General features: G+C 38.0%; 1 protein-coding gene across 3 annotated transcripts in view; it reads left to right on the top strand.

Annotated features, from left to right (window-relative positions):
- The first annotated feature begins 1,151 nt into the window (after positions 1 to 1,151).
- The window catches only part of kcnh8 (potassium voltage-gated channel subfamily H member 8), a 186,961-nt gene continuing 165,022 nt past the window's right edge, over positions 1,152 to 23,090 (top strand). For all 3 annotated transcript variants that reach the window (XM_003222163.4, XM_062984575.1, XM_062984574.1), the window contains exon 1: positions 1,152 to 1,456. In XM_003222163.4, coding sequence (XP_003222211.2) covers positions 1,381 to 1,456 — 76 coding nt within the window. In that variant the 5' untranslated portion in view covers positions 1,152 to 1,380. The remainder of the gene's footprint in view (positions 1,457 to 23,090) is intronic.

Here is a 23,090-nt window from a genome sequence, read left to right as displayed (position 1 = left end):
CTAGGACACGGAACAATGGCTTCAAACTACAGGAAAGGAGATTCCACCTGAACATTAGGAAGAACTTCCTCACTGTGAGAGCTGTTCAGCAGTGGAACTCTCTGCCCCGGAGTGTGGTGGAGACTCCTTATTTTGAGGCTTTTAAACAGAGGCTGGATGGCCATCTGTCGAGGGTGCATTGAATGAGATTTCCTGTTTCTTGGCAGGGGATTGGACTGGATGGCCCACGAGGTTTCCTCCAACTCTACGCTTCTATTCTTCAATAAATGACAGATTTTCATGAGATACGTTGTGTTCCTATAAGGTAAAGGTAAAAGTTTCCCCTGACGTTAAGTCTAGTCATATCTGACTCTGGGGGTTGGTGCTCATCTCCATTTCTAAGGTGAAGAGCCAGTGTTGTCCATAGACACCTCCAAGGTCATGTGGCCGGCATGACTTCATGGAGCGCCGTTACCTTCCCGCCGGAGCGGTACCTATTGATCTACTCACATTGGCATGTTTTCGAACTGCTAGGTTGGCAGGAGCTGGAGCTAACAGCAGCCACTCACGCCGCTTCTGGGGTTTGAACCTGGGACCTTTCGGTCTGCAAGTTCAGCAGCTCAGCGCTCTAACGCACTTCGTCACCGGGGCTCCAATAGCTTTCATTATTACAATTTCTGTAATTGTCCCTGTCTCTTATAAGGGATTGGTTTAACCCAGGCTTGTGCAAACTTCAGCCCTCCAGGTGTTTTTGACTTCATCTCCCACAATTCCGGTTGTTTAACCATTGGTTTGCCGGGGAAACTGAATCACTGTGTCTAAAAAGTGTGAAATGTTTGGAAAGCTCTGCTGTACACAACCATACAAGGAGTGGTCTTCAGCTTTCACAGTCTTCCCACAGTGTCTGTCTTTCAAGTTGTGGGGCAGGACACCACTCTTGTCTCAATGTTGGCAAAGCCTCAGCCCTAGAAGCATCTTCCTTCCTCCTCACAGCTCCCACTGGCAGCCTTCCAATGCCCATCCTTTTATTCTCCCGCCAAAAACGCCTTGCTTTGCCTGGCGTCGAGGGCGCGGGGCGAGTGTGAGAAACAGCCACCTGGTGAGAAGCGAGGGGCGGGGCGAGGCGGGGAGGGGGTTGGCGCGCGCTCTCGGCGCAAAAAAAAAAAGGAAAACATGCACAGAAGCAGCCGAAGGGCTCGCGGCGGCGGCAGCGTTTGCAAGCCGGGCGTTTCCTCAGGCTTGGTTGCCAAACCTCGGCAGCCAAAGTAGCACTAGCACGCCTTGCCCCAAAGTCCGCGGCGCTCCTCCTCCTCCACCACCACCTTCGACAACGACTTTCTTCCCCATCCTTCTCCTCCCCAAGGCAAACTTTGATGGAGAATTTCACCCCGCGCTGGCAAAATGCCTGTCATGAAAGGATTACTGGCACCGCAGAACACCTTCCTGGACACCATAGCGACTCGGTTTGACGGCACACGTAAGTCTCCCTCAAACTGGGAAGCGGGGAAGGGAGGAAAGAAAGAAAAGAAAGGAGGGAATGGGGAAGGGAACCGCCTTCAGCTTCAAGCCGGGAAAGAGTCGCTTGGGGGCTGGGGAGAGGGCTCGGGTGAAAGCGAGGTGCCTCTTCCCGAAGGTCCGACACCCCACTTTTCAACAGAGCTGTGGCTGCCCATCATCTCAGAGGGTCTTTGCGAAGCTCAGAAACTTTGGTCCCATCATCATAATGCAGTTCATCACTGCCATATAGTGCACGATAATAATAATAATAAGTTTATTTATATCCCGCCTCCATCTCCCCCGAGATGATTTGATTTGATTTTTGATTACAGCAAAATCAAAATACAGTAGAGTCTCACTAATCCATGCCTCGCTTATCCAAGCCTCTGGATAATCCAAGCCATTTTTGTAGTCAATGTTTCCAATATATCGTGATATTTTGGTGCTAAATTCGTAAATACAGTAATTACAACATAACATTACTGCGTATTGAACTACTTTTTCTGTCAAATTTGTTGTATAACATGAAGTTTTGGTGCTTAATTTGTAAAATCATAACCTAATTTGATGCTTAATAGGCTTTTCCTTGATCAGTCCTTATAATCCAAGATATTCGCTTATCCAAGCTTCTGCCGGCCCGTTTAGCTTGGATTAGTGAGACTCTACTGTACAAGCAATTATAAAATATGACACATCAAAGGACAACAACAGAAACTAATAATAAATATACACAATAGGAAAAAAACAACACAGAATTAAAACATCAAATTAAAAACAATGAGGTTGCAATAGTGGATAAGCAAAGTGCACATTATGAGCAACAAATTCGTAAATATATAAAGTGCAATAGAATCATTTAATGTCATATAATGTAGTTATCCACTGGCATATGTTACATTATATGCTCATTGTACAGTCATATAATACATTTCATTAAACTATGTTATATGAGTCTACACTGATCTCATAATGCAGTTCCAAACTGCATTATATGTCACTATAGGTGGTAGGTAGAGTCATATAATGCAGTTCATTAAAAGATTATATATGAGTCTACACTGGACATATAATGCGGTTCCAAACTGCATTATATGTCACTGTAGGTGGTAGGTAGAGTCATAGAATGAAGTTGATTAAACTATGTTTTATGAGACTACACTGAGCATATAATGTGGTTCCAAACTGCATTATATGTCACTGTAAGTGATAGGTAGAGTCATATAGTGCAGTTCATTAAACTATGTTATATGAGTCTACACTGGACATATAATGTGGTGCCAAACTGCATTATATTTCACTGTAGGTGGTAGGTAGAGTCATATAATGCAGTTGATTAAACTATGTTATATGAGACTACACTGAGCATATAGTGCAGTTACAAACTGCATTATATGTCACTGTAGATGGTAGGTAGAGTCATATAATGCAGTTCATTAAACTATGTTATATGAGTCTACACTGGACATATAATGCGGTGCCAAACTGCATTATATTTCACTGTAAGTGATAGGTAGAGTCATATAGTGCAGTTGATTAAACTATGTTATATGAGACTATACTGAGCATATAGTGCAGTTCCAAACTGCATTATATGTCACTGTAGATGGTAGGTAGAGTCATATAATGCAGTTCATTAAACTATGTTTTATGAGTCTACACTGGATATATAATGTGGTGCCAGATTGCATTATATTTCACTGTAGGTGGTAGGTAGAGTCATATAATGCAGTTGATTAAACTATGTTATATGAGACTACACTGAGCATATAATGTGGTTCCAAACTGCATTATATGTCACTGTAAGTGATAGGTAGAGTCATATAGTGCAGTTCATTAAACTATGTTATATGAGTCTACACTGGACATATAATGTGGTGCCAAACTGCATCATATTTCACTCTAGGTGGTAGGTAGAGTCATATAATGCAATTGATTAAACTATGTTATATGAGACTACACTGAGCATATAGTGCAGTTCCAAACTGCATTATATGTCACTGTAGAGTCATATAATGCAGTTCATTAAACTATGTTATATGAGTCTACACTGGACATATAATGCGGTGCCAAACTGCATTATATTTCACTGTAGGTGGTAGGTGGAGTCATATAATGAGTTGATTAAACTATGTTATATGAGTCTACACTGAGTATATAAAGTGGTTCCAAACTACATTATACGTCACTGTAGGTGGTAGGTAGAGTAATATAATGTAGTTCATCAAATTATGTTATATGAGTCGACATTGATGTCAGTGTAGGTGGGGCCTTTGACTGAAAAACAGTCCTACTCAGAAATGTAAACTGGAACCTATTTTTAAAAAGAGAGAGGGAGATAGAGAGAGAGAGAATGAGAGAGAGCGGAGGAGGGAGAGAATGTATTCTTTTGGCCTTGGCTCCCACAAATGGAGAAATAAAGTGTAACATTAATTAAACAATACACGAGTAAATAAATAATAATAAAACATTTCCCCCCTTTCCTTCCCCACCCACTCAATATTGTCAAATACTCTCTATCTAATCAGCCTCTAAATATTGGAGTAGAAAAGAGACAAGACTGGGGAGGGGGAGGAAGACATCACTCTCTGAATTTAGCTTGGATTTGCCCTGCTTTTTAATTTTTTATTTTTAAAATCCCTTTAAAGGCTTCGTTCTTGTAAACCAGGTTTTTATATTGGCCAGACAGCTGTTGTCTGAGGTTGCTGAATGAGGTCTCTATCCGGTCGACTAATGAATGAGTTTATTAGAGCGGCGAGGAGAGAAAGGAGAAAAGATTTTTTTATATTTCAGGACCCTGGACAGATCCAATCCTTCCCGCCCTGAACTGCAGACCTTAATCCTGGAGGTTGTTCTTTCGAGGGTTGCCTTGCTGCCTTGCCTGCCTCCCAAATGGCCTGTATTTCACATTCCAGCTGTTTCAAGGCAGTTGGAAGACAAATTCTCTCCCCTTCCCAGCAAACACGTGGCCTTCTGCTGCAGTTAATCCCTGCTCAATGGCTCCCTTCTGATATACTTTATTCACATGGAAGGGATGTGTCTGTGTGCCCGTTGTGTACAATGGAATAGACACATACGGACACACAGTCTGGAAGGTTACTGAACTTTGTACTGACAGATATATCCATTTGTTGCTATCCACCCTGGTGGGGACAGAGCTATTTAGGTATTTCAGATTCAGAATACATCAACAAGAAGGTGTGTTAAACAGAAGTTTGTCTGCAGTTGGAAAACTTCAGTCTCTTTTGAAATTCAGATTTGCTTTTATGTAAGATCATCCTGAGTTAAATTTGTTTGTAAAATGGCCATGTTTACTTTGTCTTGAAGTCAATACTCTTGGTCAGTGCACATTATTGATGCAATTGTCTAATCCATATGTTGTAAAATGGTGACTGCAGTCTACTGCTACAGAAACAGTTGTAATGAACCACCAAACTGCATTGGTCTGTGTCTCATTAGACTTGGGTTAGAATAGTGAAACCAGATGAAAATGTGATAGTTTTAGTTTAGCAGAAATAAATTATTTTCTAAAATCTGTTTTTTAAAGCCTTATCTTACTTTCAACATTTCCAATAGAGAGATTCCAAAATAATGTCCAGGTTCTCATAGAGGAAACTGCTGCATGTAAATAAAATGCAGTTGGATTTTGAAAGCCAATAGCTTATCTTCTAGGTCAACTGATGTTTAATTTTAATTTTTGCAATGAAAGAAAAATATTGTAATGAAAAGAGCTTTATCTACAGTGTTTTACATATAAACTGGTAACACAGTACATCACACTTTTAGTTATCACTGGGGTTGTTCAAGGAAAGAGCATGGCTTTTGAAGAATTACAAACTGCAGCATAATATCCAAGTCAAACTGAAAGATCTTTGGGCAAGAGATCTAAAATGAAGTTAAATAGAACTTCAGTCAGCTGGATACTGGCAATGGTTGCCTAATATGATTTTTTTTACAGTTAGTTTTGAAGCTGTAGCATGATCTAACCAAATGTAAGCTTTGCAAGTCCTAGTTATTTTAATAGACCACATTTGAGTTTCTGCTTAATTTTCTGTGATGTCACTGACTTACAAAGATTCAAATTTGGTCTATATATTGTCCTGAAATTTATAACAATATACATTCTACAAATTCTTTTCTGTCAGCCGCCAAGATAATGATGCTGTGAGTACTATCAATATTGATTGCATATTTTGTTAGTAATGTTGGCTGTGGTTAAACAGAGTTCATTTTATTTTAAACCACTGGGAGGATGTATTATGCTGTCATCAGTAAGTCTCTAATCCAGCAATACATCTATAATCCGGTTGAGAATTAATTCTAATTCTGAGCAATGGGGCAGAAAAGGATTCCTGTTTATGTTGGAAAAAATGCTCTGATTTTATATAGCACTTTCTTTAAAGGATAGGGAGAAGGACAAGTTCATTCTTTAAGAATCTTTCTTTTCTTTTTTCTTTAATTATGTAATTCTTTTTGAAATAGAAGATAATCTTCAATCATCTCCAGTTAAAACTTGGACTGATTCTGTTAATGAAAGTGTTTCATTAACAGAATCAGTTCAAGTTTAATCAGGGGATGTTAATGTTAATGAAAACAAATCCCATAGACTGATATGGAAAATGCCTCCTTGAGAACAGAATAATTTCCTTAATAGGTCATATTAAAGTCCTTCTTTCCACACAAAAATGATAATGAAACAAACTGGAAAGTTTTCACACGGTTGTATCACTGGAGCCAGCTATCTCCTTTTGTTTGTACCTTGATATATTACAGATACATTATCCCTGGGTATGGAATGATCTATTGTTAGTGAGTAGCCACCAGTAACACCGTTATTTGTTTCATTGTGTTTTAGAGTCAGAAATATATTTTATAACTTATATGAAAACTTCCATGGTAACCATGGTTTCACAAATGGCATTTGTTGTAGGATGTCACATGTAACATTATCATCATTCGGTTTATGCAATACCCATTACTCACCAGTGCTCCAGCCAAGCAGTATTGTATATTTTTTCCATATAATATTTGAAGTTGAGGACAATATGTTCCTATTTATACTTGCATGATAATAAAGGTACAGCTGGAGACATGTCTATTATGGGAGTTCCTGATCACTATGGAACATTAAAAAGAAAGAATACTGAAACTGTGTTTCATCACTAGCATTTGTTCTGCAGGATAATGGATTCTTATAATGTAATTTAAAAATGCCTGTATGCTTACACAAACATGACCAACTGAAGCACTAGATAATTAAATACGTATTTCCTTTATTTTTTGTTACATTCATTAATTTGTATAAAATTCTGTTTTTAAAGCCTTAGTTTTCATTGAGTTACCCACCCATCTATTCCATCTAAATAAGTATGAGGTGAAAAAGAACAACAAATATCAAACATTGCTTCCCACTCATAGAAAATAAGAGCAGCTGAAATATCAACTCAGTTGAATGTCTGAAATGTAATTACTGGATAAAGAGACTCATAGATTGGTCTGGAGAACAAGACCTATGAGGAGCGATTCAAAGGGCTGTGCATGTTTAGCCTGCAGAAGAGAAGGCTAAGAAGAGACATGATGGTAATTTCTAAATATGTGAGGGGAAGTCATAGGAAAGAGGGAGCAAGCTTGTTTTCTGCTGCCCTGGAGACTAGGCCACGGAACAATGGCTTCAAACTATAGGAATGGAGATTCCTCCTGAACATTAGGAAGAACTTCACTGTGAGAGCTATTCAGCAGTGGAACTCTCTGCCCTGGAGTGTGGTGGAGGCTCCTTCTTTGGAGGCTTTTAAGCAGAGGCTGGATGGCCATCTGTCAGGGGTGCTTTGAATGAGATTTTCCTGCTTCTTGGCAGGGGGTTGGACTAGATAGCCCACAAGATCTCTTCTAACTCTATGATTCTATGGTTTAGGTATCACTTTTCTGGAATTATGTTACTTGTGATTCATTTTTGTTTGTTACGAGATGTGTGTAGCCTTCAAACATTCCCACTTCAAACTTAATCATCTCATGCCTTTAAATGTTAATGAATGTTTCATTCAAGAAAACCAAAGGCTGCAATTCTATGCTTTATATATTCTGGTTTATCTTTAGTTGTATAAATCTTCGGCCTTTTGTGATTCTGTATTTGGATGTAAGCCCCCATGGACTCGAGGGATATATTTGAGCAAACTTTGAAGGGATTATAACTTTTAAAAGCACATTTTAAAATGTGTATAATGTATAGTATAGCATTTATGGCTCCCCTGATTCCTACTACCCTTTGTAAGTTTTCTGTTCTTCTCTCCAATGGACTATGCGTGGCTATGCCACAACTTCCATGTTATTGAGTCATCATTGCTGTGTACTCAATACTTTGCTGAGTTGATGATTTGGCTGTGTCACCATCAGTATGAGGTCCTTCTTGCTCTGTAATCTTGAATCCTGAGTGATTAGGACAGTGCACCCTGCTTTCTAAACTGAAAAGAGACAGTAGCTTAAATACAATTGTTAGTCTCAAATAGAGAAGAAAAAATGAAATCGATGGAACTTACACATTATATATAAAATGTGTATTTGCTAATCAGCTATTGATTCAGTGTGCCTACTATAGTTGAGACAAGTTGTTGTGCATATAATTTTTCTCAAACATTGATGATGACAATGACGATGACTATGACATTTCATTAAACAATGTTTCTCTACTTGATGATTAGAAATATCAGTGATAGGAGGAGGAAACATGCTTCTATCTATCCATCCATCCATGTAGTATAATTAATATAGCATTATTATTATTTTAATGTAGAGTTATTGCTCATTTCTCAGAAAGTTCGCAATGAAAAATGACTGCATAAAACACTTACATACATAAGTCTAGACCTTTTGTTGTCAACAATGAACCCAAAAAAACCCTGAGGCGACTTATCTACAAGTTAGTATAAGCACTGTACCTTAACCCTTAGCAAAAAAAAGAAAGCAAAACAAGGAAATGTAAGAACTTAATCCACTCCAGGATAACCTTTTAAAAAAGTATCTAATTCCCTTTATTGTTTTTTTTTTTTTTTACTATAGTGCTACTTCTGGCCTTTTTGAATGTCTGGGCAGAGCAGGAGTGACTGGTCCCCTAACATAGCCCTGGTGCTTTCTCTGCTCTGTTCTTGACTTATCCATGGATGATATTAAAATCCATAATTTTGGCACTCAAACCTGAGTTTGGCTTTCACATTAGGTCAATTTATATATGAGTATATATGGTACTTTTTTATTGATAATGTTTTCCAATGCTCCATAATAAAAAAGCAGAGGAAAAGTACAGCACATCAGATGGAGCAGAAACCAATTAAAGTGTGATAAAAAGTAGTAAAGGTCTGACTCTGGGGGTTGGTGCTCATCTCCATTTCTAAGCCGAAGAGCCGGCATTGTCCGTAGACACCTCCAAGGTCATGTGGCCGGCATGACTGCATGGAGCGCCATTACCTTCCCGCCGGAGCGGTACCTATTGATCTACTCACATTGGCATGTTTTTGAACTGCTAGGTTGGCAGGAGCTAATAAAAAGTACGTAATCATATATTTGGAAACCCAAGTAACTGGTGTTTACATGACCTCATACTCCCCTGTGAATTTAGTAGTTCCCCAGTAGTTGCTTAATTTAGAAATCTTGTTTCTTGAGGAACAAGAATAAAGAAAATTTAAAAGTAGAAGAAGGGAATGGAAGCAACATGGATGAATTGCAGATTGCTAATTAAGGGGAAGGAACAACAAAATTGTAACAAAAGTTTCTACATATGAAATATCCACATATAATACAACATAGAATAGAATCAACATAAACAGGACATCCTTTCCAAAATATTTTTCACTCATGCTCCATAAAACAGACTTAAGAATACACTCTTTTAAAGGATATCTCACAAAAGATATAGTGCTGGAAGTCTGTTAGTGAGATACACTGCTGTAATATGGGATTCCCAGCAATACTATCATGTACATTAATGAATGCATTTTTATAAGAATATGCATTCTTATAAGAATAAGAATATATGGTAATATATCCCTATTAAAGACCAGCAACTTTATTGTTTGCAGTGGGGTTTATTTTCAGCTAAAGACAACAAAAGCTATAGTTCCATTGAAAAATTGTAGTTCCATTGAAAATATCACCAAAAAGGAAGTTTAATGACAGATTTGATTGCTTGACATCATGATGCTATGGACTATCATTATGTTTGATATTGCCTGTTTATAGGGCTGAATCCAGATTAAGTGAAACATATGTGTCTCTCTTCCTAGCTCCTATTCTTCTAATTTTCTTTTTCTACTCTCCATTTGTTTTCTCATTACCCACCCAGCCTTGCAATCTCAACACTTCTATCTGCCTTTTTCTGAACATTTTTCTGAACCTTGTTCCCACTTTTATCAAGTCTCTCACTCAAAGGGTCCACGAGGAATGAACGTAATTAGAGAAAAGAAAGCCATTTGTTTCTTCATGACCCAACCAGTCTCAGACTCTTCATACTCCCATCTGTCAGCGACTTGGATAAAAACCGTTTTCCATATGTGTCTCTTCAGGGTGAAATTTTCCTATAGCTAGTCTCACACTTCTGTCAATCCCCTGATTTAAAGGGCCGTTAACTACCTTAACTAAAGAAGGAAGTGATAGCATCATTGTATGAATTATGGTTTGTTTTATTTGTATATAACAACTCATTAGAGATGGGGCCAGCCATATCACAAGGCCATCTGAAGGAGTAGAGTTTGGTTTCAGAAAATGACAACAAATCATTTCTTATTTGCTTCATTGTGATCATATTGCTACTTCTAGTATTGTGAGACTTCCTGTCCTATGTTCTAAAATGACTTGGTTGGGCTTAGTTAGAAATTGACTTGGATAATTTTACATGCCAGGAGAGGGCCAGCAGCACAGAAATGGTGGCTGGGTAAGTTATTTTCTCTTTTGGGGGGGGGGGGTTAAGGGGCTTTTGGGTGGAATGGGTCCTGTTTTGGGATTTCCATGAGCCCAGAAATCTTGAGACGGCTGTGTGGATTGGGCCAGGAAGTCACATGACGTGATTCCCGGGCCCAATTCACACAGAGCCCACACCTGGAAAGACCTGGGTCTTATGAAAGACCTGGGTCTTTTCAGGTGTGAAATTAATTTGGGACAAAACAGGGTTTTCATTGGGACGCCTCAGGTAAAAGTGCTTGAGCTCGTGCATTTTGGGTGCTCTATGGATGCATCCTGAAACTCACTAATATGAAGCTAACTAAATTTTAATAATTGTGATTTAAAGTAACAACCCATGTAGACAATAATAATAATAATAATAACTTTATTTTTATACCTCGCCTCTATCTCCCCGAAGGGGACTCAGGGCGGCTTATATGGGGCCAAGCCCGAATAAAAACAGTAGCAGTATAAAACACAGCAATAGACAACAACTTGCACAATAAAAAAATAAAAAATAAAATAAAATAAAACATTAGCCAATAAAAAACAAGAACTAATGAAAACATGGATTAAAACTGAGAGATTGTAAAAGTAGACAATTAACTTGTTTCCAGAGCACTGGTCAGAGCTGCATGCTAATTTTAATTTTATTATGTAATAGTCAAAGAGTGCTTGATCATGTATTGTTTCCTCCAACCTTTTGGCTTCTACATTCCTGCTCCTGAACATATGAATGTAAAGATGGTAATAATGCATTAGACATGGGGAAATAGCTTCTTCTTTGTAAATCTGCCTCCCTGAAAGATTCTAAGTCACTGGATGTTTCTTTTAATTATAATATCCAGAGTTGTTGGGAAAATAATGGAACCCATCATTATTGGAGAAAATAGTTTCATATCTTACAGCAAAAATACTTTACTTCAGAAGCTAGGCTGTAGCAAGGAGGAAGAAATGTGAAAATGCATTATTATCAATGATGGTATTCGGTATAGCCTTAGTGATATATCTGAAAACTTTACACTGAGACCTTTTTCTTAGACTATTCTCATCACAACATTGAATTCTTATACTACTTTAATCTTTTCTCCCTTTTTTTAAGCAATAAAGGCTTCATTATAGCTAGTAGGAGTCAAGATTCCTGCTCTCAGGTCTTCTTGAGGCTGGAATTTGATGGGTCTATAATTTTTTTTGTCTTCCAAGTGGAACCTGTTGGAAATGGAGATGTCATTTTTCTATGTAAAGTTGCTACATGATTTTCAAGCTAAGACCCCCCATATATATATACATATATATATATATATATATATATATATATATATATATATATACACACACACACACACACACACACACACACACACATACACACACACACACATACATACATACACATATATACACACACACACACATACATATACATACATATACACAGATGAACAGAGATTCTTATTACCTGGGTTTTCTTTTTCTCTGTCCCTCAAATAATATTACTGATTTAGACTGGACAGTTTTATGAAATATTTAAAACATTGTTTTTGTTCAAAAACACTTGTGCATTAGTTCAGTCCCTGAAATTTAAAATGGGAAAGAATTAAATGGGCACATCTTACACATAATAAATTCAGAAACAGCCAATTAAATTTCACTTTTGTTTGTTGCCACTGATCATTTTCTGGCAATGGAAATTGAGTAATTCTTTACCTAGACCTAGACATCCCAATTCAAAACATGCTCCTTGAATAATAAGAAAGTTTTTTGAAAAAAAGAATTCAAAAAGTAAAATGATGTAGCTACTAACTACATCCTTAAAGAAACATGTAGCTTGGGCCTTGGAATTAGAGTTCTAAACCTAGGAATTTGTTTTGATTCCATATCTAAATGGAACTCACAAAAGTCTTGATCTCATGCAAATCACTCATTGTCAGTTGAGAACTACCTTTGACCATCCACCCCTGCATTGGGATAATTACAAATGAGACTTATTATGTTTATTGCCCCTTTATAAAATTTTGCAAATAAAAGGTCTAGAAATCAGTTTTCCATTTGTAATCTCCTTGTGTTTTTCCATCAATGCAGAAAATCTGTTAAGGAAAAGATGGACTAGCTGTTTGCCTTTTTAAAAGTAGTAGTAGTAGAATCATTTTGTCTGGAAACACCCAGCATTCATTTTCATATAAGTTTATGAGATGAAAATCCTTTTAATGAACAGAGAAACAAGGTTAAAATACAAAGCAATCCAATAAGCTTATAGAATTATTCAAATCGAGATTGCTTATTTTCTAAATCTCACAAGCAATGGAGTCTATATGGTCCCAAACAGAAACCTAATATGTAACTAAATAGTTCTACTGTTTGAACAAATAGTGGTTTATAATATACTATTTGACCTAAACAACCACCTGAGTTATGATAATTGTCTTTAAAAAGTGTTGTGTTCACACTCCTTACTATTTATTAGATATGATCATTCAAGCAAATGGTAGGTGCACCATCTGGTAATAACCTGGGAATTTGCTATCAAATTGCTGAGTGAGCAGTGGGTAGTGACTTGGAATGAGCGGTTGAAGATTATTAATATCAGAAACCTGAATTTACTATGAGCTTCTGGGAGGCTGAATGTTGCTTAGCAATCAAAAATTATTTGCTTGCTGGGATATCAGGTTAAGATTCCACTTTGGATATATTGAAAAAATGTGTTGATCAGATGAAAAAAACTATGATGGAAGATATATATTAATACATGATTTAAACATGGTAATGCATTTTTATTTCCTTCTCAGATCAAACTTATTGAAATTTAAGCTTCTTGTATAGCCCACACATAATATAGAGCACAAAATAATGTAAATTTGTGGTACAGTGGAACCTCTACTTAAGAGTGTGTTAAGTCAAGAGTTATTGATCGGCCCAGGCTTTTCTTTGACATAAGAACAGATTTTGAGTTAAGAGCTACCTCAAGAGGGAGTGGTAGCATGAGAGTATAAGGCATTAGGGCTTCAAGAGAGTAGCTTCCATGCCTCTTGTTTGCTTTGGGAGGTTGCTGTCTGCTTTGCTCTTATTCGCTTTGAGGAACTTTGGGTTAGTTGATTTTCTGCAGTTTTTATTCCTGGCTTGTTTGGCTTCATGAAGAGAAAGAGGGAGAGAGAACAAGAGAGGATTGGAGGCTGGAATGAGTACAGTATGAAAAAAAATGATGCTTCTTCCTTTTCATTTTGTGCTTTGTGCTTCCTTACCACAACTTTTGTGCTTCTACCATTTTAAAGCTGACCTTTCTTTTTTATTGTTCCAGGTGAATGTGCAGGTATTGCCTTCCTGTTCATGGCCAACACACATTTTGTTGCCTTAAATGTGCTTCCTTGCCACAACTTTGTGTTTCTACAATTTTAAATTAATCTTCCTTTTTATTGTTCCATGTGAATGTGCATTTATACATTATTTGTTATTTATGAAGTACATTTTCTTATTTAAAAACACGTAACAAAATTGGGGGGGGGGGGTTGGAGGTGGAATTGATTAATAGCATTTCAATACATTTCAATGGAAAGCTTCACTTTGAGATAAGAGGTTTTTGAGTTAAGAGCTTGGTCACAGAATGAATTAAAATTGTAAATCAAAGTATTGCTGTATTTATGAAACTGCCAATTTAAACCCCAGCTACAATCCCTATTAACAACTTGATGAATTAGTCAGATAAAAATACATATGATGGTAGCTTTAGAAAGATTGATCACATAATATTATGTATTTTGCTAAAAAGTAAATATCACTTTTTTCAAAGGGAGTTATTCCACAAATAAGTATGCCCAGGATTACAATAAATTTAACTCAATTGCTAAGGGTATATGTCTGAAAAATTGGCCACAGTATCCTGGTTCTAATCCAACGCTCTCACTACTACACAGTACTGTTTAAGAAAAAAAACACTTTCTCTTCTTTTGAACATTCAGTATAGTATTCTTTAAATGGCAAAATGTGGTTACATAAAAAAGGGAGTCTTATCAGTTAGTGCCCCAGGAGCCTTGATTGAGCATTAGCAGAAATATCTGAGCGACAGGTAGTAGCTTGAATTCAACGACATATCTATGATGGTTTAGCAACCTCATCAGATGGGGTCCAAATCAGCATATGCCAGTTGATCTTCTCTTTTGCGACTGAGTCTGCTGGCTCCCATCTCACAATGTCAAAGTACTTCCATCGGGGCTCCGTCACAAAAGGGAAGTTCAACTGGTATATGCCATTGCAGCGGCAATATGGGAAGACTCCGTGTTCCATTGAGATCGACGGGGGAAACTGGGTGGCCCATTCCCCCCCCCCCCCCCCCCCCCCGTGGAATGGGACAACCAGTGAATTGGATGATGCAGGACGTGGGCTGACATACTGGAATTGCCACAATCTGTGGTGATTCCGGTGACACATTTAATGAGGTTGTGGATCAGTCTGCAAAGGGAACTTGCAGTACTTTTGAAAATTAAGTAGCACTTCTGATAATGTGGTGAAATAGACTTAAGTCTTTTATGCTACCAAATTCTTTCTCTTAGTCTCAAGAATGCTGCAAGATCCCTTTCAGGAAACAGTTTGATAACCATTTTCAATTATCCCTCTCCCTTGCATAAGGTTATTAACCAAAGAGATTTGATAGTCATTTCTTGGATGTTCTACATTTCCTGCATTGAGTAGGATATTGAATTGGGTGGTTTATAAAACCCTCTTCAATTTTATGAAATTGTTTGAAATATATTTTGACCTTAAATATCATGATCACTGTTGTGTGCCCTTATGTTGCTTTAAAATTATGGTGACCCTATCCCAGGGTTTTCTGTCTGAGCCTGAAAGAGTGACTTTACCTAAAGCTATCCAGTGGGTTTCTATGTCCAGAGATTTGAACCCAGCCTACACAATTTGAACCCAGCCTAAACCAATGCTCAAAACAACTGCACAATGTTGACTCAAGCATCCCCATAGAACAAATAATATTGAATTCCTTATGTAAATTTCTGAACACGAGAATGTATAAGTATGATAACTCTTAAAATTATAAGTGGGGATTTCAATACAAGTGGGATTTCTTCATTTGAATAAGAAGAACTGTGTAGGTATTCTCTACCCTTCTCAATCAATTTCTATTGTCATCACAGAAGCTATCAAATGCATTAGTTAAAATTATAAGTGGAAAATCATGGCTTTTGTGATTTTGAATTGCTTAACTGATTTATTTTTCTAGTTGGCATGAACACCAGTGATAAAGCATATGAAATGGAAATTACTGTCAAAGTGGTAGAAATTATCTTAAAATAGCATGATACACTGTAGAAAAAATGAGGAAGAGAAATGAGATTACTATATGAGTGCGCACGATGAGAAACTTATTTATTTATTGTGTCAGAAGCAAATTGAGAATACAGTTATAATGTATTAAAAACCACAAACAGAGTTAAAAATTTGGCATTATATTAGATTTTCTTTGACCAGAAGCTGGCCACTTCAAGACTCTCTGGTGTCGTTGTAAGTAAGTTCTCCACTGTGCATGTCACAGGGCTCAGACTGCATTGTAGTGAATTGTCTTTGAATTGCTTTTTTCCACACTTGCATGTCATGGACTCCATTTAATAGCCCCATTTATTAAGATTGGCTCTGCATCTCATTGTACCAGAGTGCAGTCTGTTCAGTGCCTTCCAAGTTACCCAGTCTTCTGTGTGCCCAGGAGGGAGTTTCTCATCTGGTATCAGCCACTGATTGAGGTTCCAGGTTTTTACCTGCCACTTTTGGACTCTTGCTTGCTGAGGTGTTCCTGCGAGTATCTCTGTAGATCTTAGGAAACTATTCCTTGAGTTAAGTCATTGGCATGCTGGCTGATATCTGAACAGAGGATGGGATGGAGATGTTAATGCCCTTTTCCTTTCATTGTGGGCTGCTACTTCCCAGCAGATATCAGGTGGTGCAATACTGGCTAAATAGTATAATTTCTCCAGCAGTGTTGGGCGTAGACATCCTATGATAATGTGACATGTCTCATTAAAAGCCACATGTACTGTTTTAATGTGGTGAGATGTATTCAGCAGCAGAGTAGCAAAGTGTAAGGGCAGATGTCTTCACTCTATCTGGTTGTGATCCCCAGGTTATGCCAGTCAGCTTTCGTACAATGTTATTTCTAGTGCCCACTTTTGCTTGATAGTCAAGCAGTGCTTTTTATAAGTCAGAGCATGGTCCAGAGTGACTCCCAAGTATTTTTGTGTGCTGCAATGCTCCAGTGGGATTCTTTCCCAGGTAATCCTCAGAGCTTGAGATGCTTGGCTGTTCTTAAAATGAAAAGCACACATCTGCATTTTAGATGGATTAGGAATCAGATGGCTTTCTCTGTAATAGGCAGTAAGAGCACCTAAAGCTTTGGAGAGCTTCTGTTCAACCATTTTAAAGCTCCCTGCTTGTGCGGTGATAGCACAATCATCAGCATAGACGAAATGCTCTGTCCCTTCTGGCAGTGGCTGATAATTTGTGTAAATGTTAAACATTGATGGAGCAAGCACACTTCTCTGATATAGGCCCTTCTTCTGTTTTTACCACCTGCTTCTCTGACCTTGGAACAAAAAGCTCCTGTTTGTAGCAGATTTCCTATGAAGCACATGAGGAGGTAGTCCTTTGTAATATTATACATTTTTCTCAGGAGGAGGTAATGATTTACAGTATCATAAGCTGTTGACAGGTTTGTGAAGACAGCTCCTGTAATCTGCAGTCTTTCAAAACCATCTTCTATGTGCAGAGTCAGGTTCAGCAGTTGTGATGTGCAGCTTTTCCCTTTTCCAAAACCAGCTTGCTGTAGGATCATAAATGGGACTATTTTTTCCATATTACTGTGCAGGATAAATCTCTCCAGAACTTTATAAAAATGGCACAAGAGATTGCTCTTTAGCTTTTTGGATCATTACGGTCTTTACCTGGTTTCAAAATGGCTATGAGTCTTGCTTTCCTCCAGATTTTAGGGATCTGACAGAATGCAATGCAGTTGTTCATCAGTTTCAGGAGCAAGCACCTTGTTTTTGGGCCAAAGGTCTTAATTTGCTCCATCTGTAGATCACCCAGGTCAGCTGCTTTGCCATTTTTACATTTATTGAGAGCCATTTCCAATTGGCAGCTGTAAAAGGTTCATGAAGGTTGTTTTCATTATCAGATTGTCTGACTATTGGTTTCCTTCCTAGTTTGGTGGCAAAGTTGGGTTTCCCATTCTTGAGAAGTCGATGTGCTATCTGATCTGCCTTTATGTTGACATGTATTAGTTTATGAAGGGTCATTGCTCAGCTGTCTTAACAGCTTCCATGCCTTCTGACAACTTCTGCCCATATCGGCTTCTGTTATCAGCCTTATCCACTGTTTTTTTCTTGGCTTCAGAGATGGAGGACAAAATACTCTGTGCTGTCAGAAGAGTTTGCTCACTAAATTGGTCTTCATCGTGGAGCCGGTAATAGTCTTCCAACTAGGCGGCTGTTTCAGGAGTAATGCCCTGAAGACAGTGTGTCTAGCAGCCTTTTGGTATAGAAGCCAATGAACAGGTTTTTACTATTTCGATAAAGCACTCGTATTCCTCAGGGATTGGGATATAAATTTGTCATCTAACATATATGAGAATTTAGACCAATCTGCCTTTCTGAAGTTGAATCTTTGTTTAAATTGAAATTTCTGAGTCCTTATTGTGGGAAACAATTTGCATATTATTGGCCAATGCTGTGTGTTTGGTATTGGTGGTCCCACTGATTTAGTGCATTGTTGCACAATACTGTCACTCACAAATAGAAGGTCTCGGTTATATCCTTGGTGGTATAATTCCACTGTTGTAGGATGGTGGGAGCTTACTATCACGAATAAGCAATAGTTTAGGCAATTCAGCCAAGGAAAGGGCAGCCTCTCCATTTTTATCCTCCTGAGCATAGCCCCATGTGTAGTTATGGCTGTTAAAATCACCAATTAATACCACCCTTTGGTGATATCTAATTGATATCAGTGTGTAAATGCATTAATTATTAAATTATCCTCATCGCAAAAACTACATGTGACAGAAAAAATAAACACAGATCTGAATTCAGTGCAAAAAACTTTATAAGAATGACTTGAAATTATATCTGATGAAAAATACTTGCTGGCTTGTGTAATAGTATTTCACTATTTATGGATGTTATCATACCAGCTTGTTGCTTTGTTGCAATTGTTCCGTCCCCCAGGACGATGGTTTGCCTTACTTATTGGTCGTTTGTTTGTTTTCCCTCCTTTGCATTTTGTTTCAGCCTCTGGCTGCAAAGCCCAGGAAAGGTGGCTTGAAGTCTGCAAGAGCTGGCTGCAGTTTTCTTTGCAATGATTGGTCAAAGAGTGCAACATCTTAGGACCGCCCTTTTTACCAGGGTCTAGTCTCCATTTTGGAGTTTCATTCTGGCTATAGTCTTCCAACGTGCTGGAGCTGTGCAAGGCTAACTGGGACAAATCATCCTCAAAACCAGGCCAATCTAAGCCTATCCAAATTAGATAAGTATTGAATTATATTGATCTGGAATAGGAAATCTAGTTGGAGGAGCAGGGTTATTCTGTCGCTTCTAGAACTAATCTTTGCTGTAAAGATAGGGAAGGAAAGAGTTTCTCCTTCTAATATAGGCAGCGTGATTAGGGTATAGTGGTTTTATAATCACCTTTGCTTTCTGGAACCAGGGATAATTCTGTACCTAAAACCTATAGAAATTTGTTTCATTTTCTGCAACTTTAAGATCTGTGCCAGGTTTACAACCTTGTATGAATAAACATCCTTTTTGAAGTTATCCAGACTCGGTCGTTCAATATCTATAGGACAGCTTATAGGGATTTGCAGTTCGCCCGGATAAAGGACAGCACGTTTCAGTTTTATAGTTTTTTATTGTCCGGCGGACGGCACAGCAATCATGTTCTTTAAGCAAATGGAAACATATTATTGGAATGATTACATTCACAGTACACTGCACTTGTGCAATGATAGCACTTTCTTGATGCAAAATCCTGAGCAGTCTTCTACACAGCCTTTCTACCTGTGTTTGCCCTACATGTGTACTGTGTTTTCCCCCTATTTTTTTCCTCCCCCCTCTTTTAATAGCAACTGTATGGTTGTGTCCTTGTGAGACCTTTCTCTGCTTCACAATATCAGGAGTACAAAGGAAGGATATTATCACCCAAGGAAGAGTGATAGAAGAACAGTGATACTGAATTTATTGACAATTTTTACTTTCAATCGTAAAGCATGATCAAGGGTGACATCATTGTGCAGTATGCTCCATCTATTATACTTAGCATTTCCAACTTTATCTTCAAGAGCATCTTTTTGAGGACACTCTTATTTGTTCTGGCTATGTAAAGGGTTGATTTCCGTTCTTCATCAGTGACACATTAAAATAAACCCCACTTTTAACAACTTCTGCCAAACTTCTTTTATCCCCCACCCCCTTGCCCCATGATCAACTTTGATGAAATTGTAAAGGGGCATGTTGCGTTTTTTCACTCCTTTATAAAGAAAAGAAGTATAGCATTTTCCTTTCTTTTTTTGGCTTATTTATCACTATGGTTTTTTTGTTCTTTATCATTTGGAGCTGAAAGACATAAATAGAAACAAGAAACTTTAAAAATTGTCTCTAAAGTGCTGAAACTATCTCTAGAAATCAAAATCACTACAGATTTGTTTTCTTTGTTCTGGAAGGGATGGCTGTTAAAATTAATCACAACTGCAACCAAGAATTTGAAACTCATTAAGAGAGCTTCATATAAGTATCAATACGTATCCTTTGGTTTATTTTCAGTAATATGGTAGAAACATTTTTATTGTGACATGCCCAAAAGTAATTAATTCCAATGTTGTTTTCTTTAAGCAAAGAAGTTACTGGGAAGAAAAATAGAATTTGCTATTCTTTGAATGTATTAATGTTGTCACAGCCAGGAAATTACTATGCTCTTTTTGGTTTCTTGATAAGACTACAGCCTTTTCTCTAATTTCTCCTTGTATGTAATTAAAATAAGCATAATCATCATAGCTACCCTAATGACAATGTTCTTTCCTATAAATTCAGTTAATGATAAAAATTCATGCGAATGTAGACTGTAGTTCCACAACTGCTACATTTTCAGACATTAAATATAATACATTATTACTGATCACAGCCAAATGATCATCTTCTAATGTCCAAATTATTGTACCAGTTTGCATAGTAGTTCAATTTTTTACAGTTCATTTACCATCGTTAATTTGTGGCTTCCAGCAACAGTTTGTAAATGGTGTAATTAAAGAAAAAGAAACAACAATAAGAAAATAGATTGCTCTAGATATTGGAACCCACTTTGGGAAATTGGCTTAATTGAAATATATAGTAAATAAGGCCTTTGTGTAATTAAATATCGCAGTGATTTTGAGGGAGCTCCTACCTTTGTTAAGATCTGGAAAACCATATGAAATATGAAATTAAGATTTAACAGTCTGCCCTTATTATTCAATAGAGGTTTGAATTTTTTGTATGACCACAGAACAAAATATTCTTTAGTTTCCAGTAATCCTGACTGGTGGCTCCCATATCATTGGAATGATGAATTGACTCCAGAGTTTTAGCTAAACTTCAAAGGAGCTTTCTGAGGCAGTGTGCCTAATTTTGACATAGGGTTCAGTATCTTTGATAGTGTCTTTAAAATTTAGAATAGAACTCAAAGTAGATTCATTGCCCCGGTGATTTTGGCTGGATCTACACTGCCAAATAATACAGCTTTAACTGCATACGAGTCTACACTTACCATATGATGCAGTTCAAAGTGCATTGTTTGGCAGTGAAGATCTGGCCTTAGAAGCCACCACCTGATACTGATCCTCTATAATCAGGAATCCTAAAAGCAGTTTTCTGCTTTTGTGTCCTGGTACTAGAGATGAATCAAAATGAGAATGTGTATTTCCGCGAAATTTTCCAGTTTCTTTTTCTAAATGTTCTCAACAAGAAAAAAGAAAGAAAGGGTAAATAATTTTTACAGACCCCCCCCCCTTTTTTTTGTGGTTGATGTTCCCATCCCATAGCACTACACAGTAGTAGACCAGATATATGAGTTTCTGCTATGTACAGGCATAGTTAAATCTGAACAAAGCAAAGGGATAAATTGAGCTACTGTTACTGCTAACTGAGAACTCAATTCTTGAGAAACATTAGAGAATTCCCCTCCCAAAATGGAAGTGGGGAATGTTGTAACATGAAGCCCCAACTGCTGTTTTTACGCATTTTGTGCCTCTTCCTTTTCTGTGTATGGATGGGATAGATGGATAGTGAAGAAATCGGACGAGAAAAAAAACCAATTAATTCGAAATGTGGTGCTACAGGAAACTTCTTTGGCTAGTATGGACTGCCAGAAAGATAAATGAATGGGTTTTAGGGCAAATCAAGCCTGAATTCTTACTACAAGCCATTTTGTAAATTGGGGCTATTTTACTTTGGACATGTTATGAGATGATGTGACTCACTGGAAAACAAAGAATGCTTGATAAAGTAGAAGGCAGTAGTAAGAGAGAAAGACTATATTACACATGGATTCAGGCACTCAATGAAGCTGTTGTCTACCGCGTTTCTAGGGGATCGGGCCCCTTAAGGAGAGAGCCGATCCGGTCCTGAGAGAATGGACCTTGGCGGAGCCAATAGGAGAATATGAGCCGCAATACAACCTGGAGCCGAAATGAAGAAGGTCCGCCAAAGTTGAAGGAAAATCCGCCAAGGAGTCTTTATTGAGCGATTCAGCTGAAAAGGACACTAGTAGCGATCATTCAGCCTACTAGCATACCAGATAACCAAAATAAAGCCATATTTATACAATGTTTCAGTCTGACAGCCCCTTGAATTTCCCGCCCCGTTCCCCCGCCCATCTGATCGCGGATAGGCTAGAGTGTTGAACGAGGCGGGCTTTCGTTTCCCGCCTTGCTCTGCTGGCCCAATAGGGAGCTGCTTTTTGTCCCCACTCGGGCCAATCAGAGAGGAGAAGGCGGGAGTTGTTGAAACAATGAAGTGACTGAGCAGGAAGGATCAGATTAATTCCTGCCCGGCCGGATTCTAAAGGGATTAATGACAGCAATCAGGGGTCCCTGTCATGTACACTGATTTCAGATATGCCTTGGGGTGTCAGGGGGAAGTGGTGATGGGTGTTGATGAGCCAAAATTGACAGGCTCCACAGGGCGCCTTCTTGAGGTGTCCTGGAATTTCCTTAAGATGAGATATGACAATGTTTGCCTTGGGGGCGAATCACCTTTGGACAATACTCCGAATTTTGGTGACTCAAGCCTTATATTGTCCATGCCATCTGAATTAGATTGGGTTAAGCTGTGGCAGATTATCCTTTTGTTTTTGGGAAGGTAAGCCTGGGTCATAGAAAATGGGGCAGGTCCTGAGGTTCAAGTTGAGTTCGAAATATTCCCTATCTGATTTCATAACTTGGCAATTATATGAAATAAAATGAAAAATAAAATAAAGTTGGAATATAAACCCAGCTGGGAAAAATGCACGTTCCCAAAAATCCCAAAGAGTACAAACACATATAGGCAGATAGATAGATTTCAAGGAAGTAAGGGAGAATCCATAGAGGTGGGTTACATTGCATGAAGGGGAATCATGAATGATATAAACAATTTGAAAACATTTGATAAGAACGAAGTTCACAACATCTG

This window comes from Anolis carolinensis, chromosome 6, assembly GCF_035594765.1.
Source record: "Anolis carolinensis isolate JA03-04 chromosome 6, rAnoCar3.1.pri, whole genome shotgun sequence".
Lineage (NCBI taxonomy): Eukaryota > Metazoa > Chordata > Lepidosauria > Squamata > Dactyloidae > Anolis > Anolis carolinensis.
This window is presented reverse-complemented; position numbering and strand designations above follow the sequence as displayed.